Source organism: Melopsittacus undulatus, chromosome 1 (assembly GCF_012275295.1).
Source record: "Melopsittacus undulatus isolate bMelUnd1 chromosome 1, bMelUnd1.mat.Z, whole genome shotgun sequence".
NCBI classification, from domain to species: Eukaryota; Metazoa; Chordata; class Aves; order Psittaciformes; family Psittaculidae; genus Melopsittacus; species Melopsittacus undulatus.
The window spans coordinates 102,322,674-102,350,232 of NC_047527.1; the positions used below are offsets into that span (position 1 = coordinate 102,322,674).

Sequence of the window (27,559 nt, forward strand, 5' to 3'; positions counted from 1 at the left end):
ATTGTTTGGGAAAACATTGAATAAATTAACCATGTAAAAGAATAACATTTAATTCCATTTAAGCTTTCTTATAAAGCTTATATAACCTCAGATGGCAGATGTTAGGGGCACAATTTCCAACTGGAATTATAAACCCACATTTGATGTGAAATGTGGTGAATGATCTGCATTCCATGTAACGGTCTTGTGTTTTTACTGCTGGAATGCTTTTGCTTTGAATAGCATTTCCTTTACCCTCAAAATGACTACATGGAAACTTGAGGTAAGATAATATACACAAGTTCAAATACAGCACATCACAATAATATGCTGATGGCATTTGGACAAGTTTCTGTTAGTATTGTCTTTTATAAAAGAACTTCTAATTGCTCTTGTGTTTAGAACAATAGATCTTGTGAGACTCCCTCTAATGAGCAGTACAATGCACGTAAATTTACTCTGAACTTTTTAGGAAGCTCATTCAGTTTTCTGGGAAAAGCAAAGATGGTGGATATGCACTTGGAAGATCTCTTGGAAAACAAACTCGCTGTTGCAAAATGTGGGTTTCCACAAGAATACAGTTGCAGTGCTGATGGGGATAGTGATCCATCTAGATGTGCTAAAACTTCAGGGTTAACAGGAAGACAGGATGCCTCCAGGACAGCACATCTGGAAGAAGCTGAAATCCTAGTGATAAACATTTGCTAGTGCTTGTTTTAGCCCAGGGATTTCTGTGCAGCTTTCTTTAATGTCAACTTTCAGTTATCCATGTCTAGTATGTTAGCGAGCATTAAAATTCCTGTCCTTGGAAGCCTCTAAGCTAAGTGAGCTGGAAGCTTTCAGCATCTTCTTCTGAGTGATAATTTCAGTGGAGTTTCTCAGGTATTGGAAGACTGTGAGAAGGAAGCTCATTGCACTGCTGCCATGATGCAGAGGAGAGCTTGGAGTGTTCTCACGTGGATGCCATTGCTTGCAAATTGTAAAGAGGGATCATAGAATCATAGAATAGTTTGGACTGAAAGGGGACCTTACAGATCATCTAGTTCCAGCCTTCTTGTCACAGGCAGGGACACCTTCCACTAGACCAGGTTGTTCAAAGCCCCAAGCAACTTTACAGCTGATTCCACAGTTAGGATAACATCCTTAAGCTATGGAGTAATTCCATGGCTTTTTGGAGTAAGACTTTTGCATTTGCAGTTAACTAATGCCAGCTGAGTTTCAAATATTTTCAAACAAGAATTCCAAACTGTTGCAGTCAGGTGTTCTGGTTTTATGTAAAATAGCCCTTGAATTTCAGAGACTTACCCTCCAAGCCTGTCATAAATCTCAAAAATGGCATTCAGGGCTTTGCTTGTGCTGTGTTTAAAAAAGAGAGTATGTGTGTGTGAATAAAATTGAGTAATGGAGAACAGCCTGTTGCAGGTCTGTAAGTGGGCGATACATAAGCAGTGTAGTTTGGAGAAAACTGGGAAGAAATACTGTGTTTACAGTTTCCTTTTCACCTGAATTATTTATTCCTTTTTCTCTAAGGAAAATCTGTCATCCTCTCTTGAATGACTTGGTTGCCAAATCTTCTGTAATACTGTCTCTGAACAAACATACTGTATGCCATTGCTATAACTGCTCACTACTGCTGTTGTTCACAGATCCTGTTATCCATAACATTCTTAATTGTATGAAACATCACTGTCATCTTTGAAAGCATAGTTTTCATGTGAAAGAATGATTCATTTCAATAGAATTATCAGGGAGTGTGTGGGGCATCCTTCAGCTTGTGAAAGATGCTTCACATGGGGTAACACTGTACAGGGTGTGAATACCTGTCTGCAAGGCTTCCCCTAGGATGGTCAGTCTGGTTAGTGGCATGTGGTGCTTGGTTCAGTAACTGCTGTATTACTGGGAGCCAGTCCAAGTTTCTAGTACAGCACTGAGCATTTCAGCAATTGAAGATCACCAAACAAAGTATATTCTCCTGATAAAGCATCCAGAATAAGGGGTTGCAGTCTGCAAGATGAAGTTAGGACAGTTAATGTTATAAAGTCTAGTAACTTTTTATGTACCCGATTTTATTGCTGCAATGAGGAGAGGGACTTTTTACAAGTGCATGTACTGATATTTCGAGGTCCCTTCCAAACCTTGGGATTCTGTGATTCTGTCTACAAGACATGGGAGGGGAATGACTTTAAACTGACAGAGGGAAGATTAAAATCAGATGTTAGGAAGAAATTCTTCCCTGTGAGGGTGATGAGGCCGTGGTACACATTGCCCAGAGAAGTTGCGGCTGCCCCATCCCTGGCAGTGTTCAAGGCCAGGTTGGATGGGGCTTTGAGCAACCTGGTCTGGTGGAAGGTGTCCCTGCCCATGGCAGTGGGTTGGAATCTGCAAAGTCCATTCCAACCCGATCCATTTGAGGATTCTGTGAGTTCCTAACAGGATGCTAATTGAAGTTCAGTTATTACCTGTTCTGTATTTATACAAATGTGAATGAAGCACTAACTGTCAGGGGCAGGCTTGTACAATTAACAGATCTGCTGGGGGAGTTCGGGCGTGCTATAATGCGACCAGTGGGCCGTAATGGAAAGTGGAATTTTCCTCTCTGTCAGTCAGCACTAAGAGCTCTGCTGTCCCCAGTAATTAAAATGGGGAACTACAGAGTATTCATGTACCACTCTTGATCATTGTTTGTTTATTGGGAAGCTCCTCATGCATAACTGTATGGTCTAGTACTTAATAGGTGGCTGGGAACATGGAGGGAAAGAGGGGACAACTCTTCAATTTTCTTGGGATGTGTTCCTAATAAAATCTGTTGTTTTCTTTTCAGACTTCGGCGTTAGCGCATTTCTGGCCACTGGTGGTGACATTACCAGGAATAAAGTCAGGAAAACTTTTGTGGGCACACCTTGCTGGATGGCACCAGAAGTTATGGAACAGGTGAATTGTTTTTCCTAGTATCCTCTTACCTGATCCTGGAACTCCCTGTTGTCAGCGATGGCCATATTTACTTCAAACTAAAATGGTTATTTGGCATTCTGTAAGGCTTTATTAAAAACACAGGATTTTTGATTTGCCTGTTGCAGCCAGAAATATGAAGTGTTCAGTAGATTTTTACCAACTGTTGCTTCTCTTCAGGCTCTTACCTAAGCTGAGATTGAGGCTACTCTGCTGTTGCATAAAGAAGACTAATGTGCCTCTCCCTCTCCATAAACGTGAAGTAGAATATAAATAGTTTCACATGTGGTAAATCTGCATGTATACAGCTTGGTAATGTGCTCTTCTGCATTTTAGAATTTGGGTTGCCAATTGCAACGTGTCAGAGTGGGGAGTTATTACTGTAAAATAACAACTTGACTTTATTCAGGTTTTTAGTTTCTCTTGGCTTCTGAGTATCCATACAGTAAATGCTGAGGGATGCTTTTCCCCTTCCTCCTAGCTTTTGGCTCTTTTTGTTCACTCTAATTCCTTACAAAAGTACTCAGGGAACACATTTCTATTAAATCAAACCTGCCTTATTGCTTCTCACCCTGCTGTTCACAACAAAATATTTTGAAACTTAGAAGTAACTTGGATAAGACCCCTCCTATGCATATATATCTAAAATGAAATACAGCTAAAACAGTGGCTGGACTTCAGTGCATTTTCTGTATGTCCAAAACTTCTTGAGGGATTGAGATAATTTTGGGGTAGCTTAAATATACTGTTGATGAAAGGCATTCTCAGTATTTGGTGTCTTGAGTAGCTCTCCATGGTGGCATTGAGGGGTTGGTGCATTACAGCATTCCTACAACCTCCTCAGAGTACACGTCTAACCCTGTAGAGTACAAGACATGCTCCTCAAGTCAAGAGCTGTGTTTGCAGACTTGCTTCTGAACTGCCTTGCTGTCATATTCTTCTGGATTTACGTTGATTTAAAAATAAATGAAAATATAGTACTCAGTGTACCTGAAATCAGATCATGGTTGTCCCTTGCTAATCTGTCCTTTGCGTCCTGTCCTAGTGCAGAGGGCACGGCAGACTGGCCAGAACCTAACTGTGCTTCTCCAGGCTCATTAAAGTTAGGGTGGCTGCAATCTTCAAAACAGGGGAAAAAACAGTTCTTAAGGAGCGTACTAAAGAGGGGAGATAAAGGTTTCAGTGGCAAAGTGGGGGTTCTTGATGCAGCAGGTATGTTTCTAAAGGAGGCAGATTTTCTAGGGAGTCCAGTACTACTATGCAGGCCATGCACATCTAACTCGTTGCAAGTATTATGGTGATAAGGTGGTATTTTTGGATGCTGATGTGAAATCTTTCACTGTCCGTTTATATCATTTTGCTGTTTTCCAGCAGGTGTCACTCTGAACCACTATATCCAACCCGGGATAAAGGACAAAGGGGTTGCTGTAGGTTAGCCTTCAATATGTAGATACTATCGACTCAATTCCATCTGGTTTACTTCAGCATCATTAAGTTCCTTTACTATCTCAATACATGATAGCCTGGCATTGTCTTTTAGTGTACGTTCACTTGGCAGATTTATGGCAAAAAAAAGTTGATGAGAAAAAGAAATGTTGTTGATAAAAACTAACTGCAAGGTGGTGACTAATATGAATTGGACAGATGTCAAGGAGAACTGCTGTAGACAGCTTTGAACTTAATAGCTTTCACTTACAAACAGGATTATACGGTATAATACCCCCCCCCCCATCAAACGCTTAAAATCCTGATAGGGAATGAGGAGTTGAAGAGCATATAGATGAGCTTCAACACTGAGAGATAAAGCTAAGAAATATCCCAAAGTTATTTTCAGAACATAAAAAGTAGTGTGAGGGTAGGGAAAATCCCCACCCTTACAGCATATTTCTTCCTGCACTGTGTTCCTTTAAACTGTACTATTTTACTATACTGTATTGTTTAGTTAAGTGACTTGAAGTCTCATGGCATGGCATCCGTAAATCATGGCATCCATAAACTGACTTCAGGAAACTTTTTAGACTTTTAAGGCTCATGAAAATGATATAAGATACAAACTCCCATTGCTATAACAAATTTCAGTTCAACTATAGTATTATATGAAAAATAATGCAAGAGGGGTTTTTGTTTGTTTTCAGAAATTCAAGATCACACTAAGGGTAGTTTCAGGAATACTTTTGACTTCCTCACAATGAGCATTTTTCTAAGGCTTGTTAGGTTAGCTGAACACAATATCCCTATTAGCTTTGCTCTGATTCAATATTTTTCCATAGTCTAGTGAGAAGAAATATAAACCATTCTAAGCAGCCAAAACACTTTGATTTTTATAGCTGCTCTTGAAGTTAGTACATAATGTCTCTCCCCTGCAGTGGACAAAGCAAGTGCCAAAATATTACCTAATGATAATGAGGAAGTAACCGCTTTGGCATATGAAATATTTTTTCCTGTGCGTGAGGGGAAGTAAACACTATAAATTTTCCTGAACAAGTCCATGTTTAATGTCAAGTGCAGAAGCTACTATTAATTAGTGGAGGGAAATATTAGTCCACAGACAGGAATAAGGGGCTTTTTACTGAGCTGGTGTGTACTGAAGTTTCAGGATTGAGCATGTTTGCAGTCAGATTGATTAAGCAGTTGACTAAAAGTGTAGTGAGGCGTATGTCCCAAGGGGATAACAGTCCATCTATTAACCATGGGAGTTTCATTATGCTGTTTAATGACTCTCTTTGTCCTTTGTGTGGAAGTCAGAGCCTGAGTTAAACCAGTGTCCCTTTGTGTTCTACACATGGAGAGGTTTATGGCAAAGCACTTATAATTGTACAGTCTATACCCATAATTTTTATCAAACTATGACTCCTAAACCACCTCCTTTAAGGTATAAGGATCTGGGGAGAGAGGAGAGAGAAAACATTTCCATCTCTTTAACACTGGTGCTTCCTTTCCTGGAAAGGGTGGAAGGATGTGTAATACGCTAAGGAAAAGGATTACAGTGTAGGATAGCAAGAGAGACACATGCTAACATCCTCTAATATTTTTCAGGTCAGAGGATACGATTTCAAGGCAGACATCTGGAGCTTTGGGATCACTGCTATTGAACTGGCTACAGGGGCAGCTCCTTACCATAAATATCCACCGATGAAGGTGAGCAGGTCTCCAGATAATTGTGCAAGATAAAGGATTAGTGTGTTCTGTGGGTGTTCCCAAGAATGTGACCAGCATGCTCTGTTGAAGGGTTTGTCCTCTTAACTTGCACTTGTGGATCACGATGTTCTTGGATTTATCTGAAGTCACCTTTTAAAAATGTCACTTAATCAGCATTGTCTGAAACTGCAGAATTCTTGTTTAGATCCCGAGTCTTGCCAGGGACACCATTCTTGAGGTGTGTTTTAATCCTGGAGCCTCTGAAGGTAGCAGATGTTTTTAGGACTATAAATAATGGTTCAGAGCATGTTACCTGGCATCCAGTGACACTGGTATGGTGAACTATTCCGTCGTCTGTGCTGATAATCTTTCCTGGTATCTCTCAGAAGTCTTGTCACCAGTTATCCCAAAGAATGTTGTTTGTTTTATGCCCACACAGTCCTGTCAGTCACTGAACCAGTGGAAAGTACCACATCAATATAAAATGGTGTAGTATTGGCAACATTAACAATTTATTGAACTTGAGGTGGAGGATCAAACAGGAGGGTGTGGAGAGCCCATACAGTAAACTCATTGCTTATGGTTAGGCTAGTTACCTGGGATATGAAGCCTATGAGTGCTAAGTCCTTCAACTTTAGGTATATCATGGGCAAGCTTTTCTTTCCTGAGTCTTTTGACTGCAGGGGTGCTATGCAAGTTGGGTATTACCTTGCTAGGACCTGGGTGCATCCCCTGCACCCTGTAATTACAGTAGCATTTGGGAATCCAGGAGCTCCTAACTCATTAGGACATATATATCCATATGTTGCTTTAAATGACAGGGTTTTGCACTGGCTTAACTCTTGTAGAACACAGTTAATTTTAAGATTTATGTCATCTCTGTGCAGGGACTGTTGAGTAACTGGGTGGTTTAGAAATGCCATTGAAGTTTGTAACATCAGCGATTGTGGCGTAGTGGTGAGGAGTTCATGGAAATGTGTTGCCAATTTAGCTGTTGCTGTTTGCATTGATACATCCTTCTGTGCTGTGATTGTTGTTAGCCTTTTGCAGTAGCTTCTGCAAGCTCTACTTCTGTTTATTGTGTTTTGAATGCATGGGTTGTAGTTCTAAATACAAAGATCGTCTATTTGGTATTGTGTGTTGTCACATAGTAGCTAGAATTATTAATCTCCAGCTCTGTTAGCTACGGGTTCCAGTCATACAGCCTGCAAGAGGACTTCTGTGTTTTATTTATTGAATGTAATTGTATTTCGCTGTAGACTAATTTTGTTATGCAGCAAAATGACCTGTGCATTAAATGACCCTCCAAGGGGGAATGGAGGGGAGGGGGGAAAGCAGGGAATTCTGTCACAGACTGTATAATTTCAGCTAGATTGATGGGCTTTTACTGCCCTAAGCAATGTAGCTGTTGAAAGCTATTTCAATGTGCTGTGTGCTGCTTCCTTTTCTAAAAATAGGTATTCATCTGTGTGTAGGTGACAAGTGAAAATGTAAATGAGTAATTTTCTTCCTTTCCTTCAGAATATATGAGTGATTTGAAGGAAATAATCAGTTTGGCTTGATGGGTGCTTGTGTGAGAAATGTCTTCACCTGATGTTGCATTGGTACATGGAAGTGAACCCTCTGTTTTGTTTTTTTTTATGTTGCCTTTCTGCTTTTTCATTAATTTGCCTTCTAGCTAAGAAATACCTGCAGGGAGATCTAAAGAGAGCCTTTGAATCAAATCCCTTACACAGAAGTGCTTATCTCAAGTAAAAAAGCTGGTAGGAGTTCTGCTATGCTTACTCTTTAATCACACCAAGCAGTTCTGAAAGCACATCCCAGCCTTGTGTTTGGCTTGCAGATTACACTGTGGGCGAGGAGATGTGATGGAAAACAATAGCATAAATTGTTGAGTATAAATTAGCCAAGCTTCCAAAGGGGCGGGGGTGGAGGTAACTCTCTCTAGATCCTGGTGTACAAGTCTTGAACCTCTCAGCTGACAGTCGGAATTTGCAGAGGTGTAGAGGTTTTGAAAACAACGGTTTCTACAAAGCTAGTGAATGTGGGAAGTGGAGGGAAAAGGAGAGACTCTGTAATTGCCTTGAGGGAAGTGTAGGTGAGTTTCTACTGTCTAATGAATGTGAGACACAGTCTAAGTTGTAAGAACCTTCACTTTGAGCTCAGGCTGCCCTTGAGAGCCATTGTAATGAAACAGTACTTGTTGACTTATATGCTTGACAGAAATGCTTGTCTACCATATAGTGTTTCCCAAATCTGTGTCTCATGAATGCCAAGAAAAATCTCATTGCCAATAGACATAATTCTTTCAGGTTTTAATGCTGACGCTACAGAATGATCCTCCATCCTTGGAAACTGGTGTGCAAGATAAGGAGATGCTGAAGAAGTATGGGAAATCATTTAGGAAGATGATTTCATCGTGCCTACAAAAAGACCCTGAAAAAAGGTAAGAAACAGGTAACACCAAAATCAAAGCCACCCCAAAACATCCTAAAACAAGCCCACAAAACTCATTGTAATTCCTTATTTTTTTTAAGCCAGTACGCTCTCTGCCTCTCTAGCCTTTCAGCTGCAATGAACACAGCAATCTTGCTGTGTGGCTGCAACTTCTTTGGCTGTCCTTATTTTTATGGATAAATGTCTGGCATCATGCCTGTCCTTGGTCCACATCTTCCATTTGGGTTAATGAGAGTGCATCCCAGTCCACTGCGTGTGTAGTGCCATTTTTCCCCCTTGCTGCCTCCAGCGGGTGACTGCACTTCATGTTTTGTTCCTAGGCAGAACTGCTCTGTGTTTTACCCATTGGGCAATATGTTTTATTTGTGAAGCTTCAGAAACAAGCTTTTTAAAATTTGTCAGTGCAAAGAAGGCTTTCAGTGTAGTTTTGGCTTGCTTAATTATAAGTAATATTTGGTTTGGGGGTGGAAATCAGGGAAAACATTGGCAAATATTGCCAACATGTTTTCATTAATACAGGTTGCTTAAGTGACCTGAACACACTTTTCGTCTTCCACGTAACAGTAGTTTGGCTACTTTGTGATGTTAGAAATACTACCACAGGATAGCATTGTATCATGCTGTTATGGCCTTGTTCAAAGCTGCACACGGATCTGCTGTCTACAGCACTGTTTAAAACCCACAGCCTGTCACATAGGATAGCTCAGAGCTATTTCTGTGAAGGACAGTTCATAGCATTTGCCAGCCTGTGAAGCTGTTTAAAAGTGTGTTTGCTCTGCATTTAAAAATATGAATTAAAATGCAAAAGTAAAGAAACAATCATTCTCACAGATCACTTTTTATATCTCTTGGTTTTGTTTTGGTTTGGTTTTCTTCCCCTCAGTAAGCAAACTAATTCTGGAAAGGAAAAAAGCCCTTTGTAAAATAATAATAAAGACATTTTTTGGTTCCCTCTTATGAAAGATTCAGGAACAAAGGCTTCTCACGCATTGTGAGATGGGATCTCTCTTTTAACAAGCTTTACACTTGAAATGTTTAATGAATCAGTAGAGTACTTTATACAGACTGATAGCAGGGTTTTGTTTTTTTTTTTCCCCCAGAATGATGTTTTTTTCTCTGCTTTTTAAAGCATATCCTATCCCTGCAGGTTAGAATATATGCTGATCGGAATTAACCATAATCAGTTTGCATCATGGCATGCCTCCCTTTTCAAGCCCCAGTAACAGCTGCTGTCATCATCCTGACTTTGGGAGCAGGAGGTTGGCCCATAAAGAGCAGAATCAAATATGCGCATTGTATGGATTCTCAAAGAGGAGAACTTAGTGCAGTTTTTAATTCTTTTTGGGGCTCCCTTGCTATAAAGCGGATGATTTTTGTTAGTCTGAGGTGAAATAAACCCTGTAACAAATGGCCTTTGTAAGTCACTAATTAAACTCTTTTAGTGTTTAAGCACAGTTTGCAGCATGGGAAATGTTGTAACCTGGTACTTTCTCACGTAGGTCTGTGTCTTTAGAAAGCTCCTTCTAAGCTCTAAACTGACTGAGTGATGTCTTTTACTTTCCAGTATTAGTCTTAAAATCTACCTTAAAGGGGGAAATAGTTCCTTTTTTATTAGACAAAAGTTGATTGTCCTGCCTGTGTTTGATAGGCCTAATTACACAGGTAATCAAGTATCACTGAGATAACTGTTACATGGTGAGTACTGCTGCCCTTCTGCTGTAGGTGATGATCTTTCAATTTTTAACAAGTTGTTTCTCTGATCTCATCAAACTGGCTCTGAGACTCAAGTTCAGCATCAAAATGGGAGCAACTTTCCCCCCCTGGCCAGAAGTTATTTACTGATTTTAACAAAATATGCAGTGAGTATTTAAGGCTGCTGGTGTAAAATTTATTTGGAATAGAGTGACTGATTTTTAGGGCAATTTTGCAGGAGAAGCTGATGCTGTTACAAGGATGCCATGTTACAACAAGCTGCAGCAACCTGGAAGACTGTTGTGTTGAAAGGGAGCATTTATAATTGTCTTTTGTACATCTGTTTTTATTGACAGACCGACAGCAGCAGAACTCTTAAGACACAAATTTTTCACGAAAGCAAAGGTAAGAAAACACTTCCTAAATTGATCTGTGCAGAGGCTGTGGAGAGGACTTTTCAGAAGTATGATAGATATGGTGACAGCTTTATTGGCATGAGTGTGGGCTGTTTCACTTAGGGCCAGCATAGCTGAGTGTATTGAATGGTTCATTGTGAACAAACAGAATGAAACCCCTCTTCTGTACCTCCTTGTGTATGCTGCTATTAAGAGAAATTATCTAGAAATTCTCAAACATTTAAATGTGTTTCAGTGGCTTTTGGGGTTTTTTCTTCTCTTTTAGTGGTGCCATTCTGGCTGCCTCTCCAGCCATAAAGGTCTCTGTGGCAGTAAATGTAACATTTTAGTAAACTCTGTAATTAGTCTGTATGCAAAGTGGTGAATGAGGCCCACTGTGCAGAGGATATATAAAACTTCACCCTTTGTTGCCCTATGGAAAGTGAAGCTCCTGTGATACAAAATAACAGGAAACTCCCATTTTTTTAGCCTTGAACTGTCAGTGAGCATTCATGGAATTACTGCCTGGAGATTCGTGCATATGTAGCATGCAAGGTCTAATTGAGGGAAACAGAAATAGTACAAGGGACAATTTGTATTTCCATGGGAATGAGAAAATGTTTGCTGTTTGCTTATTTTTTCTGTGGCATGTTTGTGATCAAAATACATGGGTTTTATAGCAGAACGCAGATTGAGCTGCCGAAAAAAGTATCTGATACCTGGGATTGCACAGCAGTATTACCAATTAATCAAAGTAGGTTTTAGTTCCCAGATTAAGATGCTTAAATGGAAGGGGGCACATCTAGGTACTTGTACAGGTGTCCTGCTAAAGTTGACATGAATAACAAGTGCAACCAAGGAAGTCTGGAGAGTGATCCAGTTTATGAAATGTAAGAGGTTGCTTGCTCTAGGGCAAGTTTAATTGATGTCTGAGCTCTTTTCAGTACTCGCTAGGTTTTTTTCGTTGTTTGTGATGGGATTTTAGGCAACTGAGTAGTCTGCATCTGTATACTGGCCACATGCTTCGTGTCCAAAGTGATATGATGGTTTACACATTGCTGACCGTTCTCCAATTGGTGATGTGAATTCTGGTTCATGTTATATTTCACTATGTGTAAAACTTCCTTCATGCTTTCATTAAGCTGCTGCAGAGTAGCATATTAGCATATGTGGTGATAGAAAATTAACATTATTGTAAATGAGGCAATACTTAAACCAGCACTTGAAGGGAAAACGCATGCCAGTTAACACTCAGTGTTAAATTATATTCATGCATCAGTCACCGCCAAGCTGACAGCTGTAACGTGAGGACAGAAGAGTCCAACTTCTCTGACTATATTGAATCATATATTTAAGTACAGTCTATGTTATGTGGCAATATGTTTTGATAAAGCTGAGAGCCACTTCTCAGGAAGTGACAGTGTGTATCTTGAAACTCTCCATCCTGCGTGCAACAAACCATCATGAAGAGGTTCTGGGAGCACCTCATGGCAGAGATTGCAGGGCTATCCAGCCTCACTCATGTGGAGTGAAATACCCAGCCAAATCCAGTGCTGGTGCCAGGGTGTTTGCCTGGCTTGTTTCTCCTGTAGGCAGTTTGGCTCAGCAGTCAAGCAGTTGGAAAACTATACACTCAGGAGCCCACATTAGCCAGTCTGGAGTAGCTTGCTGAAGAGGAAATTTAATACAGTAAAACATCACAGCAGTTTATTAATATTTAATCTGTTGAGATCATTGCATTTACTTTCTCTCTAAACTTCATATGTGCTGTACGTTTTTTCAGCCACTTTAAATCCTGCTGCCTCAGTTCCTCAGTTTTACTACTCCAGTGTAGAGGCTTCCTGCATCCTGGCCTGCCTGACATCTGAGGCTTGCCTTTGAAAGTTGGACAGGCATAAATTTAGGGATAAGATAAAGCAAAGACACCGGGTCCAGGTGGAATAGTATTTGCAAATGGAAGAATGCCAAAACTCTTAGCAGGGTGTCAGATGCTGCAATATAATGAATACATATGCCAGTAAATCAGACAGAATAGTATTTATTTCGATTGATAATTCTGTGTTAGTTTGCATAGGGAAAGGGCCACGTGTAACTGAAAAGGCATTTGGGATGAGACATCATACAGTGTTGTCCAAAGGAAGGAGATGTTTAACTTTGGGTGAATTGGGATGAGACATGTAAAACACTTTCTGCGGGAAATAATGGTTTCTTTGTCAGAGACGTTGCTGAAAACACCCTTTGATTCCTTCAATACAAGTTGTTTATATTTTTTGTTTTGCAGAATAAAGAATTTTTACAAGAGAAGATGTTGCAGAGAGCACCAACAATCACTGAAAGATCCAAAAAGGTACTGAAAACCTCTTGGGGTTTTGCTTTAGTTCTACTAGTGTTTTATCTTGTGTTCACATTTTAATGGCAATTACTGTAGTAGGGCATTTTCTGCATAGAGAACTAGATATTTCAATAAAATACTGAAGCGCCCTGGCAGATGATGCAACCTCGAGATGCTTTTGTTCTATGTCTCCTGAAAAAGATTAACTGTAGAAACTGTCTGCTTGACATATCAGTTCTCTGTCTTTGTGCTGAGCAGGTCCGGAGAGTCCCAGGTTCCAGTGGACGTCTTCATAAGACTGAAGATGGTGGCTGGGAATGGAGTGATGATGAACTAGATGAAGAAAGTGAGGAAGGCAGAGCAGCAATTTCACAGCTCAGGGTGGGTCCTCAAACTCCAATAGCTCCACTGTTTTAACTTTCCTGGGAAGCATGTGGCCTTGTTTTAAGTATAATACACAATAAGTTATGATCCCTCTCTTTGAGTATGTAACCAAATGAGAGGAAACAGACTGAAGGCTAAAGAAAAAACTTGTATTGATCTCTCCCCTGTCATCATTCTAGGGCACAGCTGGTCTCATTCAGGAATGTTGAGTGTAATTGGGAACATGAATTCAGTCTACTGTCAGCTCAGCATACTCATTGACTTGAACTAGGATATTCTCTTTGTTTTTAAGTCTGTTGACTCTTTGAAATGCTTCCTACTGGAAGTGTCTGGAGAGCTTTTGTTCTACTGCCCTCTCTAGGATGGAGATGAAATCAATAGGACCTGTGCTTATGGCTGATACTCGAAAATACAAAGGGCCTGGTTCTGTCCCTTCAGTTATACAGTGAAATCGATTAGTCCTGATAGACAATGTTATGGCATCCCTAAAGTCATAAGGAGTGATCAGTCTAGCACTTGAAAATCCTCTAAAAAGTACCACCTCTCCCAACACATACACAAAGCCACCCAAACCCAGACTAACTCACAGAAACACAGAAGAGTAATGCATAATGATCAATGAAAAGACTAAGTTTCCAGATGGTCTTCCCCTAGCAGTCAGCAGTGTTGATTTTGCATGTTCTCTTTTCACTACAGCAGGTAGCTTGAAGTGGATTGGGCCTTTAAATCATTCTGTAATTGAATTAGGCAGTGAAGGAGTTTGAGGAAAGGGGAAAGAAAGGCAGTATTGGCTTGGAGAATTTATCCCTTCACAGCTTGTAACTTTTCTCATTTCTCTTTAATTCGTCTTCCTTCTACTGGTGTTCTGTATAGACCTTTAAATATTAAATGCAGGATTTTTGCATCTTTTTAGCATCACTTGAAATGTTTGGATTATAAAAGGCCACTATTGATAGAGTAATTCCATATTTTGCTACAACACCTATTGTGACTTTTTGAAAGGCTTACTATATCCAGCTTCATATTACGTGGTCAAGAAAGGTATCTTGGCACAAGGTGGCTACTGAAATTCTTGATGCTTTATGAGCTGAAATCTTCAAAATTCCTTTAGTAGGTTAAAATATGATCAAATTAGGAGACAGTGTTGTGAAAGATCCTAACTATTTCAGAGATTACGTAGAACTTGTTCTATCTTGTCTCTAAGTTCAGGGTACTATGACTTAATGCTGTTTACTGTGTTTTGAACAGTACTTACTTGTTTCATTCCTCTTACACATTAAAAAGCAGATTGACATGCATGTTTACAGGCTCCTTTTCAAGCCATTTGTTTTCCTTGAAGCTTTGGCATATTTCCTTGTACTGCCGTCTGTTCTGATTGCTCTAATTTGGGCATACTTGTCTAATTTAGCTTTTACTTCTAGGTCTCCTGTTCAAGGAACCTTTAGGAGAATAGGTGTTGGAGCAGTAGGTCTCAATTCAGTTACGTAAATCTAGTAGTATATTGCCCTTTTGGAGGCACCCGATGTAGATATAACAGAACTGTGGGAGACCTGCATCTTTCTGAAGGTTAGGAAGGTCACTATGGCATCTTAGACCTCACTACATGTCTGCCTAGGTACTTGAATCCTGCCATGGGTGTCTTTCTCACAGCTTTTGAGTAATTTTCTTATACCTGAATGTGAAAGGACAGGAATGCCTGTACACCTCATGCATTTGATCCTTTTTCAAGTGATAAGACTTGTATGCAAACTGCCAGCATTTGCCGCAAATATGATGGTATATTGAGGATTGGTGTTTATCCTGTGGTTTCTGGCCATATTTCCAACACAGGGCGTAAATTCCACCTGTCTGTAATCCCTCCGTTGTAGAATAGAATAACTTGCATTAACTAGGTGTCACCTTCTATTCCTGCCCATTGCAGTGGGCTGGAGTAGATGATCTTTAAAGGTCATTTCCAAACCAAACCATTATGTGATACCATCTGTACCTGTGTTTTATTGCTGTCAGCCTTAAAGTAAAGTCATGCTTTGCAGATTGACTTAATGTGCTAAAATAGTTAATAATTAACCTGCATATAAGCATCTACATACATGAAAAGGATTTGTATTTTTTGCTTGTCTTCACTTTTAAATTCACCATTTTTTTTCTATAATGTGTATCTTAAAAGTCTTACTGGGATGCAGCTGAAAGCAGAGAAACGTTTATTATAAACAGAGCCAGAAATATCTATTCAGCTCATTCCATACGGTGACTTGCTGGCTCACTGTTAACCTTTTGGACATAAAGACTTGGTGAACTTCTTTCCTCTCTGCATTTAAAACCTTGAATTCAAAGTAAACCAATTGTGCTATGTTATCCCCTAAGTCATTCGCCTTTCATTACTGAGTAAATCTGTGTAGTGGATGCTGTGTGGTCACATTTCACTGGTTACTCACATCATCTCTGGTTGCCCAAGAAAAAATAAGTTAGAGTTAATGTTTTTTTGGCACACCCCTTAAGTCATCCTATTTGTGCCTTAATTAGGTAAACATCTTCTAATGTTTATCCTGTTTCTTTTCTGTCCATGCTTTCCCTTAGTTTACTTCTGTTTGCCGTTTATCTGGGTTAGTTGTTAGCTCTGAGGCAGGGCCAGTGTTTCCATACTTGTATGTACAGTGTCTAACACACTGTGATCTTTCAGACAAGCTCCTTTTGAGTCATTCCTTGAGGGTATTTGTAAGAGGGTACTCTTGGATATGAGCTTTGTGCCGGAAAGAGCAGCCCTGCAGAGGTGGATCATGGCTGTTTATCTCTGGAAGCAATGCCATGTTTTTCACCTTGCCTGGAAACTGTCAAGTGAAGGCTCAGAATATTTAGATGGATTTCAGGCTTTATCTTTCCAGCTGCCTCACTTTTTTCCTGACACTGCCTGCACATAGTCATCATGAATGAACAGTTCCTTCTCATGTCCAGAGGGCTTTTTGCAACTTGCAATTCTGAGAATAAGACACTTTTTCTCTCATGAGAAGCCTCTGGGTCATATGATTGGCTGGACCAGATGATCCTTGAGGTCCTTTCCAACCTGCTATTCTATGACATGTTACAAGTTGCTCAGAACTGTATTTGTTATGGTAGTGAAATCGGTTACTGCATAAACTGGCTCAGAAGAGTGGCATGAGACTTACATTCTTCTGTCAGACTTGTACTGTCCTAATCTGAACCTGTCTTTTAGACCATTATGTGGAGAAGGAACATCTGTTTTATTAATATCAGCATGGATCAAGTCGTCCCACCTATCTCCACATGGTAATTGGACTAGTTAGAAGTCAAAGCTGTAGGCTCTCTTAACTGCAGGAGTACTTGGCTGTTTCTTCTGCTCATGCGGAATAGCTAATGAATGTTATCTTCGCTTTACTGATAAGCAGAGGTTGTTCACATTGCTTTGGCTGCACTTTCCAATCCACTGATCTCTTTGTTTCACTGCTTTTTCTCATGGAGTGCATGGTGTAATGCAGAGTCCAAGGGCAAGAAGAGCAGGCAAGAGTGTTCGTTCTATAAAGCAGCACAAGTAAGGTTGATTTCCCCCTCCTCAGGTTTAAATAAATAGGTTTGCAAACTAGTTCCCTAAGTATACAAAACGAATTTGCTTCCCAGCAGAGTTCTGTGAGGCAGATTTGTGTGGCTTATCTTTTTCTGCAAGACTTGGGTAGCTTAAAATGGATTTTGCCATCTTGGTGCACAAGTAATTTGATCCAATCTGAGTGATCTTCAGAAGTACTGGATTTTGCTACAGTGAACAGCTGTAGCAGCTTAGGATATTGTATGCCACTGTGTAGATATCAACTGCAGCTTTTGAAACATGGCTGTTTCTGGGTGGCGTGATATGATTAGGTTGCCAACAAATTGTGGTGTCCCTTTTATTATTCATCTTAATACATATATGTAACTTGAAAGCAATTGTGTAGATTTCATATGTTCAGTATGGTTCTGACAAGTTCTTCTAATCAATAAGTTTCACTTTTTTCTAGGCAATGATAGCTTTTTCTCTGTTTTTCAGTCTCCCAGAGTGAAAGAACCTGTACAGAATTCTGAGGTAAGCTAAAATTGCAGATGGCTTTCTGAAATTATGATACCTAGTTATTTTGTTTGAAGGCATGTTTTTTATTAGCCTCTTAAAACAGTATTGTCTGAAGTAAAAGCTAGTATCTAGCTGAGCTCTGCTTGAAAACCTTTTAAAAGGAATCATTGGCTATATAATGCTGAGAGGTCTTCCAGAGATAAGTTTGGTGTAGATCTGTTCAACTTTACTTGCTATTGCAAAAGCCTGTATGTTGTAAGATCTCGAAACAGTGGAGACAGCTGAGAGACCTGGGCTTGTTCAGCCTGGAGAAGAGAAGGCTTCGGGGAGACCTTAGAGCAGCTTCCAGTGCCTAAAGCAGCCAACAAGAAAGCTGGAGAGGGACTTTTGACAGGGGCGGGTAGCGATAGGACAAGAGGTAATGACTTTAAATTGACAGAGGGGAGATTTAAGTTACATATTGGGAAGAAGTTCTCCCCTGTGAGGGTGGTGAGGCCCTGGCACAGGTTGCCCAGAGAGGCTGTGGCTGCCCAATCCTTGGCAGTGTTCAAGGCCAGGTTGGATGGGGCTTTGAGCAACCTGGTCTAGTGGTAGGTATCCCTGGGGGCTTGGAAATAGATGATCTTTAAGGTCCCTTCCAACCCAAACAATTTTGTGATTCTATTGTTTCATCTTTTAAAAAACTCCAACAAATGACCAACAAAACACATCTTTAAAATGTCTGTTTTGCATAGTCTTAGTTCACTGCTTTGGAATCTACTCAGAGCTGTGAAATAAATCTGTGGTAGTGTTTGATGACAGAAAACTTAAGTTGCAATTTATAACCTGCCTTCAGTTCTGTCTGGTGTTTCTTATATTAGGTATATTAGTATATCTTATCTTTCAGTGATAGAGAGTGCTTATCATCTAGAGGCTATGCAATGTCTGTCTTTTCTCTACCCGTGTGAAAAGATAAACAGAGCTGTCTCTTAGAAATTAGTCTTGAGTTAGTCCTGTTCTTCCTTCATCTGTTTACAGGGATTGATTATAAGGGAGATCTTACGAAAGTCCACAGTTCTGGCACCATAATTTGACATAAACTCTAAATTCAAAGAAAAAGCTGTAAGCCAGAATCCCTTTGGGACTAATTTCCTGATTGTGATACATGACTTAACATACATACAGTGATGTGGAGGTCTGCTGTCCAGGTTTTCAGTATTCAGGGTGATTTTTATTTTCTACAACTTACTGTAAGTTGGAGGACACAATCAAGAAATACTGTCCAACTTAGTCCTCTGGTTACCATGCCAAAATCAGGTTCGCTGTTCTGAATAAGAGGTAAAAAAGTTCAAGCTGTCATTTAGCTCTTCCCCCCAAAATTAATTGCATATAAATCTTTTTATCTTTAATAAGTCCAAATCTAAGAGTTTTGTCTGTGTGTTTCAAAGAACTCTGAATTCAGTTTTCAGTAGAATATCTGTATTACTCTGCCTCTGACATTTGAACGGAGATGTTGATAGTTATCTTCATGCTTTGCTAGGCTGTGTTCTCTGACAGGAACTGCATATCAAAGCAGAGTTGCTCTGCTGTGACTGCATGGCTACTCAAAAATAAAAGTAGGACTTGGAAACTGAGAAGGGGGTAAACTAAAGGATAGGGTTTACTCATCCAAGCTAAGATATGATTTGTGTCCATCCAGCCTTGCTAGCTGCAGAGTGTAATTTTTGTCCAAGATTCATGGTCATGCTGATACCTTGATTTCTTATCCTTCTGTACTGGGGAATAAAGCTTGCAAATGTCAGGGCCGGGGAGGGGGGTTGAGGTCCCTGGGCATAAGGACGCATTAAACCCCTGGAACACTAACTTGGGATCAGTGTTAGTGTCCTAAAGGCCTGGGAATGCCCTTGCATCTCTGAGTGATATATGCGGCAAACAAGCACTTCTTGGAAAGGTGGTGCTTGAGTCAGAACTCTCAAAGTTCCTTTTCTCATTAAAACGCCTTTTTGCTTGCAGCTATTCCCATCAGCTGAGCCTCCAGGTCCTTCACTCAATGCTCCAGCACAGGCACCTACTCAACTACCTCAGGCTGCAGGACAAGTACCTGCACAACCTCAAACTGCTGTACCTCCTCCACCTAGACAGGCTCCTCCAGCAGCCCCAGCAGCAGCCCAGGTAACATCAGAATCCCTTTGTACCAGCTTTCAGCTTCGCGCTTGTCACATCTGGAGCAGAACAGCTAAAATGATCAAAAGGTGTGGAGGGTGCTTGTCTGAAGTTGATTTAATGCTGCTGCTTATGCAGAAATGACAGCTGGCCTGGTGGCTTGCAAAAGGAATATAGCCAACATGGGTGTGGCAGTTTTTCATGCTTATTCTGTGGGTGAGCAGTGACTTTTTATGCTGTTTAGGGAGTGGACTCTGGCTTGAGGCAAGGTTAAAGGTAAGGAAAAAAGGAGAGTCTCATTTAAGTGGTAGCTGCTTCTTCCTGGTATTTAAGGTGTGTCTCAGCATCAGTGACATCTATAAAGTAAGAGTGGAGAGAAAAGTGAGAGGGGAAAAAACCAGAACATATGAGTTCTCCAGACTTCAGAAGAAAGGCAGAAGGCCTAAGTTAAAATTGCCATTGTAGCAGACAAAAATTGTGGAGAAGCTCCATCTTTGGAAGCTTTGAACCTCATGGTGCTTTCAAACACTTCAATTTCAAGCAGAGAGGGGAAAATGGACCTTTATGGGGAGCTACAGCAATATGAAAGCTTGACAAGTTTGCGTTTAATCCTTAGCTACATTGCCCTAATGTGTAGAATGTAGGTCAGATAGGCATTGCACAGTCAGAAAAGAGCTCTGACTTGTGTTAAAAAGAGAAAAAGGGCCAACCCACATCATTACTGAGACACTTGGAACATGTCTTCTTGTTTGTTGATTTGAAGCAGTGCAGAGTTTGCCAGACTCCTGGCTCCTTTCTTTCATAAGAGAAGACATTAGTGTTCATATTTATTGATGGGGAGAGGCTGTCACAGTTGGAGGGGGGGCCAAGCTACCATCACCCTTTGGCAGATCCAAGAGGAAGAGACTTGACAGTATTGGCTAGAAAAAGAGCTCTTACGCCTTCCTAGAAGTGTTTCTTTATTTTTAAGAACATGAAAGGTGCATCTCTTCACTACAGGCAGCTCATGTTCCTGTTTATGAAACTGTTAAAGGTAGTGCCTTAGTCATTAAACAAAAATAGTGGAGTTGGGTCTGACATATTCTTGGCTACACTAATACTTTAATACTTAAATCAAACTTCTCCAAATCTCCTGGAAAAGCGCCAGTGTTTAATCCCTGAATTTCATGCAGCGGTGAAGGCCAGGACTTTCAGTCCAGTAAAAGGAAGTAGCAGTGTTGGTCTCAGTGAAAGTGTTTTGATTTGCACTAGTAGAGCATCTTGCTCCCTGCCACTAGTGGCAATAGCTTACTTGTTGGTACCTTGTCCTAAGGTAAACTTCATGCCTTTATGGTAGTGTGTGTTCTTTGTAGCTCTTTGAAACTGTGTTCTTTGTAGCTCTTTTTTGTTAATATGTTCTTCTTTACAGCTCTTTGTATCAGTGTGTTACTCTCTGTAGCTCTCCTGGTTCTTGTAGCGGGTTGGTTACTGTTTTGCAGACCTCTGGGCTTGTCTATGAACCCTTGTTTGTTTTCACTGACCTGATAAAGCTTTCAGCTTCAACAGAACCAAGATTGCTATCAGAAGCCCTGAGCTCTGCTGCTGGCACAAAAGCACCAACAGCTGGAGTAAAAGTAACTAAAAGTGTATGCTGATCTGCCAGTTAAATTATTTCCTAGGTACTCTTCACAGCTGTACCGGGTTTTTAAATCAGATGTTTGGGGCAGGGATTAGAATAAAGGAGATATTGAAGCTGTCATCAGTGCCCCATAATCTTAAATTTTGATGCAGAGCAATAAATCTTTTTACATTTAGCACTTATCCTGAAGTCTCCTGCCATTTTGGCATATCTCAGAGCAGTGTAGTTTCGAGACAACTGCAGAGAGCACCTCCTGGGCTACTATTTAAGTGTGAAGTTCTCCTGTTTCATTAGTCTGTTGTTTTCACTGCAGGGTCATGATTCCAGTGATGAGTTTAACTTTTATTTGTGTTTCTAGTCAATCAAGGTTACCTTTAGTTTTAAAACCAGAAAAAGGAAGTGTTAATCTACTTTAAAACGATGTAATCCTGTTGCAGGCCCCACCTCCCCCTGCTGCACCTCCGGTACAGGAAGATACGAAAGTCCCCATCAGCCTTGTATTAAGGTTAAGGTAAGGACACAAAACTGACCTGTCAAAGTGAGCCTTTGTAGAGACACATGGTAGAAGACTTAACAGGGTTAGAAAGGAGGAATTAGCTGGGTTCCCTAATGGGGATCAGGGATCTTCACCCTTGGCTGGACCACTTTACTGTTCAGGCACAACTTCAGCCAGTTCTGAGAGTGAAGAGCTTTTACCTGATTCAAGGCATGGATTCTGGTCTGTGTCCCTTGAAACAGGCAGCAAAAGGATTGTAAGTGCATTCTATTATTACACATATTGATGTTTCTCATTTAAGAAGCCTGCCTCTTGTTTCTGTAGACATCTTAGTTATTGATAGGCATTGGACTGGGACTTCTGAGCATCACCTCCCAGTCATTCTTGGACAGTTGCATGATGTGTGTGCATCTGCAGTCCCCAAGTGCTTCCTTCCTCTGAAGGATGTTCTTTAAGGATATATCTGCTGACAGGTATGAGTTGCTGAGACACTGGAACAACGTGGCTTTGTACCAGAGAGCTGGCACACATCCTGGGCATCAACACAGTTGGGCTCAATCAGGCTGAGGCAGACTATGCCAGGAACCCTGCTTCCAGATGCACACCCAAATGATTAGTTGTGCCTTGAAGGGGGAATGCGGCAATGAACTCGCTTTTCACAGACTGATTGTTCAATGACAGCACTTTGTTTTGGGCACCTATAAGAGCAATTAGATGGTCTCTTCTGTATAAAATTCTCTTCTTCCCACAGGAATTCAAAAAAAGAGCTCAACGATATTCGTTTTGAATTTACCCCAGGGAGAGGTGAGCTGGTGGGAAATCAGTGTGTGAAAGTGGCTTGGGAAAGGCATGGTCCTATGTTCAGTGTGCAGTTGTGTGTACGGAAACCCTGTATGAGTGCCTGTGCCTTCTTAAAGGTCTTACCCTATAGTTGGACTTGGAGCACTGCTGTTGAGAAGATCCTTCTAGTAAAACTGTTCATGAATATCACCATAAGCCCTTCAGAGAATTCCATTTCAGAGTTTGACAGTATATTTCAGAATGGTTTGACTGCACCTGGTGTACACCCTATTGTCTGTCTTGTGTCAGCAGCACTTTTGCTGTTTGGTTTGTGTAAGCTCGATTAGGTTTCTGTGTGATGCCTTTATCAGCTGGACAGTTTCTGTTATGTGGTGACTGACTCTTGGGTTTCTGCCCAACAGATACTGCTGATGGTGTGTCTCAAGAACTCATTTCAGCAGGTCTTGTTGATGGCAGAGATCTTGTAATAGGTAATTATGTATTGTTTTTTCCACTCGAACCATTTTGGCAATTTTCTGCATGTTTAAAATGACCTGATTAATGGGTACTTTGGGAGTTTGCTGAGGCCTTGGTTCTCTACCCCAGTGGCTCTACAAAACTGCTCTTAATTGTGGTGACAGTTCTGTGCCAGTACATGTAGGCATTCCCCAGTCCACAAGAAAAAGACGTAGTTGGAAACATTGTGAAGCAAATGTTCCTTGTAATGCAGAATAAAGGCTAATCAATGCATTAGCTGAATCATTGTCACCTGGCATACATGCATTGCCAAATGTCCCCACAAGCCTGTACTTCTCACAAGTCCTGCACAAGAGAGGTCTGGGACTGGAATCAGCCAGGCTTTTTTAAGTAGGGCTGGGGAAGGAAGCATGACATGCACATGCACTAGGGCAGCAGCACCTGTGTGGGTATGAGCAGCTACTTCTAAGTAACAGTTTGCTAAGTAAATATGTCCTTATGTGCAGCAGGTGGGACTTTTAAATTGTCACCACTGCCTATATATTTCACCTACAGCAAGCAAAACTGATCCTGATACATGGGCTACAACATTTGGAAGGGCTGCTAGTGTGAAATTAACTTGATTTCCAGGTGCAGCTGGGCAGTTTATTACTACTAATCCCACCACATCCAGGAAAAAATACATTTGAAAAAGAAGCATAGTAAGCAATGACAGCATTTTCAGTTTAAAGCAATAGATATAAGTAGAGAGAGTCTAATTGAGACCTAAACATTTTTTTTTTTAATTTTAGAAAGGTCTAAGTTTGAGTAATAGAAAAAGACCTAGTGAGTGGGATGTATTTCTCTAGCCTGTCCTAATATTTGCCCATTTTCTCTGTGTGTGATTTCAGTTGCAGCTAATTTGCAGAAAATTGTGGAAGAGCCCCAAGCCAACAGATCCGTCACTTTCAAACTGGTATTTATTCCTGTTCCCTAATTGAACAAGCTGTCACTTGCAAAAAGAAGGCATTGCGTTTAAGTGTCTGTGATGTCTACTGTAGACATCTAATGTATGCACCCTAAATCCTCCCTTCTTTCCCAAAGCTTCCTACTGGTTGTCTGACAGTAGGCAATGCAGGTTCCCACTTGTGTCCTCTTGGCAGCACCTGGGCTAAGTAACTGTGAGATGATGTGCTAATACAAGCATTCCCTTATCCTGGCTGATAAGCATATCAGAATGTTACAAACGAGTATTTCTGAGCCTACAGTTGCCCAGAAAGGGCAGAAATACTTCTGGGCAGGCAAGTGGGCTGAGAAATGCCACAAACTCCTTTTTTGGAGGAGGAGAATGAAGATGGCCCAGACACATTGCCTCTGAGAAGGAAATGAAGAAATAAAGCAGGAAGGGGACAGGGGAGTGTGGAATGGGCAGGAAAAATGGTGTAACCAGTTTATTGGTAGTGAAGCAGTAAGTGCCATTATTTTGTACTCTTTTTGTAAGTTTTCACTTGTTTTGCCCCAGTTAGTGCATGTAGCACTGGTCAGAGCAGATACTGGCAAAACTTCAGTCCCAGCCCTTCCTGTCTTCAAATAAAAAAGACATTGCTGTGGCTGCTTCCTCCCCAGGGAGGAGATACCTGATACGTTGTGTTACGTAGGGTGGTAAAGATCGTCAGGTAGAACGTGTGTCGCTATTTGTATCTCTGTTCCTTGTGTTTCAGGCATCTGGTGTTGAAGGCTCAGATATTCCTGATGATGGCAAACTCATAGGATTTGCACAGCTCAGCATCAGCTAAACAATGGTCCCAGGAGATGTTTCCCAACCGAGAACCCACATGTGCATATTCGTAATGCTTCTGTTAGCCTAAAAGAAAAAAAAACCACTACTGCCAAAGAATTGAACTACAGCCCCCTTCCTAGAAGCTTTAACATTTTCCTTAATAGGATCACAAACCTTCCTGAAATTACCGATGGCGTTTACACCTTTTGTAAACAACTCTCATGTTTTTGTATCTGTCATCTCAAACATGCAGATCCAACACATCCTTGCCTGCATGTTCATTTTATTATTGCCTTACTTTAAAGAAAAATACTACTGAGTACGAAGCAGGGGGTTCCACTGCTCTGATGATCTTGCCTAAATGTTTGCTTACATGTGGTTTCATTTTTTTCACTTGCTATTTTTGCACAAGTTTTAATACTGAATGGATATTTTTTTTGTCCTTTACCTGCTCCTACTATCTGAAACACCAATGTACATGTTGTTTGGGTCACCTGGAGTGCTGAGAAATCTGCTTCTCTTTGGCTGTGTGTTTTTAAAACTGCTGGTTTGAATGCTTGCATCTGAGAAAGCCAGCCAAGTCTTAACCCACGGGAGGGAGAGCTGCCTTCCCTTGTGTTTGTGTTTTTGAGAAGTTCCTTGATTTTGAGGTGTTAGAAGTCAGCTTCCCTTTGTAAACTGCCTTAATTTTATTTCATTTTATTTTGTACCATTTTGGTTCTCCCCACATGAGTGCCAGGCATGGCATGAGGGCTGAACCTTTCAATTTGTGTTAAAGCAGTCTTTCAACAAAATATCTTTCATTCTGCATCTTAGATGTAGTCTGTTCTTGAAGCAGACCCATGAGGCATTGCTGTCCGGAAACTGGTCTTTCAGATGATCAACAAAATGTTTGTGATCAGAGGGAGAGGAGGTGTGTTGTCACTCTGCGTTTGGAAACAATGCACTTCAACCTGTTCCTGAAGCCCAGTCTCTTATGCCTGGCTGCGTGAGTCCTCCCGATGTGTCTCCCAGTCCTTTGCAAACTGGTACCCGTGGAACCATCCCTGTCATGTTTTACAGCAATAAAGAATCGCCAGTAGAGTGGTAGTACTGGGCAAGCGAGCGCCGGGCTGTGTCCCTCCTGCACTAGCGGCTCGGGTCGTCGGCCCGAGCCTCCACATTTGATCAGGATGTCACTGCAACCCTGTCACACTCGTATTTAGCTTTTCTTTCTATGTGGTGTTGAAGTTGAGTTTCTACATGAATAGTATAAATTATACTCCGAGTTTGATAAGAGACACTTGTAATGCAATATGTGAATAATAAATGGTGTTGACTTCTTTTTTTCCTACTGTTTCACAGTTGGCCTTTGTAACTGCTATTGGCTCTGGAGTGTTTTCTACACAGAAACTGCAAGTCTGTAATTTAGCACGCAGATGGAAACGTGTTTTGTTTCCGTCAGCCACAAACAATGCAGAAACAGAGCAGAATGACTGAGTTCAATTAGGACTTTTTTATTTCCAAGTCTTCAGATGAACAATCTGTATTTATATATTGTTCTTTATGAGCAGCTGTGGAAGCTTCCTGAATTATGCATGTTCTTTTTATACTGCCCTTGATGCTTTTAGCCTCTAGGTGAATATTGGGTATGTCCCCATGGACTATTTGCAGCCCTGTGGCTTGTGAGTGTGAAGGGGAGGGAGAGGAGAAAGAGGGTTTAGGAGCTGAGAGCATGTCAGGTTGCTGAGCAGATGTTCTCCAGAGCACAGGAAGTGGGTGCCTCATACCAGGGAGTTGGTGGTAGCTGAGTTTGTCCAAGTGTGTGCTTGCACATGCATGTGTCACCTCTGGTGCTTCCTCCTGGTGTCTGACACAAAACACTCCCTATGGTGTCCCCCATGAAACTTCTTGGCTGGGGAAGAGCCGGCTGGCCTCTTGTCACCCTGTGCTCAATACAGGTGTATTGGAAACCCTTAGGATACGGGGATGAGGTAGTCTTGGTACAGTATTATTTTCCCTTCTCTCTGCATGCCATGGGGACCTCCTTCATTCGTGTACTGGTGCTGAGAAAGGTAGAGTTCAAACTGGTCAAATGGAACAATGCAGTGTCTATTTATTAAGTTATTCCCCACCTTCCCAAAGCCAGGACTTTTAAGAGCTTGAGGTCACCCTAACCTAAGGCTCCTTGATTCTTCAATGGAGAAGATAAGGAAGAAACATGGTTTTTGCTATATAGATGTCCAGATGTTTTGGGGTAGGGATCCCAAATATTTACTTGGACTATTACAGTGCTAGACAACTGTCTTTTCTGATGTTGTTCCAGTAAGTGCCAATGCTGTTCATAATTGTTTTCCAGTGTCATTAAGAATTTGGTTTTTGTGCAAATTTCTGATCTGAACCTGAAATCAGGTGGTAATTTTAAGTTAGTTCCTACTTTTAAGGACAATGCTCTGTTAATGAAAATGGATCCTCTTCACAACTTTGGTGTATTGTAGATTATAATGGAAGATGTAAAATATTCAGGCTTTTTTCCTTTTTTTGGACTTTGTATTTTACTGCATGTCTCTAATTTTTAATCAATAAAGAACAAATTGTCCATTGCCATGTGTTTGGTGTGTGGCTTATGTGTCATTGGGTCAGATGGTGCATGTTGAGAAAGGGGTTTGTCTCAGTGGTGTCTGCTCACCCTGGATCATTTCTGTTTTGGCTGGTGGAGGGTTTGAGAGCCCATGGAAAGACAGGGTGGGCATGTTCGATAGGAGCTGTGTGCAAAAATGGAGCCAGGATGGCACCTGAGGTTGTACCCTGAGGACTTGTCTTCATTTGCTGGAAGTTCTTTGTGCCCTGTGCAGCTGGAAATGAGCTTTCCCTGTCCAGGAATGCCTGGTATTAAAGTGGGATGATTTATACTCTAGGAAGCAT

The 27,559-nt window shown here is 41.0% G+C and overlaps 1 protein-coding gene across 1 annotated transcript in view; it reads left to right on the forward strand.

The window, feature by feature from the left end:
• Positions 1–27,241, forward strand: part of OXSR1 (oxidative stress responsive kinase 1) — a 90,288-nt gene extending 63,047 nt beyond the window's left edge. The window contains exons 6-18 of the mRNA XM_034064300.1: positions 2,801–2,910; positions 5,965–6,066; positions 8,379–8,512; positions 10,572–10,620; positions 12,892–12,957; positions 13,201–13,323; positions 17,363–17,398; positions 19,376–19,534; positions 21,581–21,654; positions 22,391–22,443; positions 22,842–22,910; positions 23,787–23,851; positions 24,597–27,241. Coding sequence (XP_033920191.1) covers positions 2,801–2,910; positions 5,965–6,066; positions 8,379–8,512; positions 10,572–10,620; positions 12,892–12,957; positions 13,201–13,323; positions 17,363–17,398; positions 19,376–19,534; positions 21,581–21,654; positions 22,391–22,443; positions 22,842–22,910; positions 23,787–23,851; positions 24,597–24,671 — 1,115 coding nt within the window. The 3' untranslated portion in view covers positions 24,672–27,241. The remainder of the gene's footprint in view (positions 1–2,800; positions 2,911–5,964; positions 6,067–8,378; positions 8,513–10,571; positions 10,621–12,891; positions 12,958–13,200; positions 13,324–17,362; positions 17,399–19,375; positions 19,535–21,580; positions 21,655–22,390; positions 22,444–22,841; positions 22,911–23,786; positions 23,852–24,596) is intronic.
• The last annotated feature ends 318 nt before the right edge of the window (positions 27,242–27,559 follow it).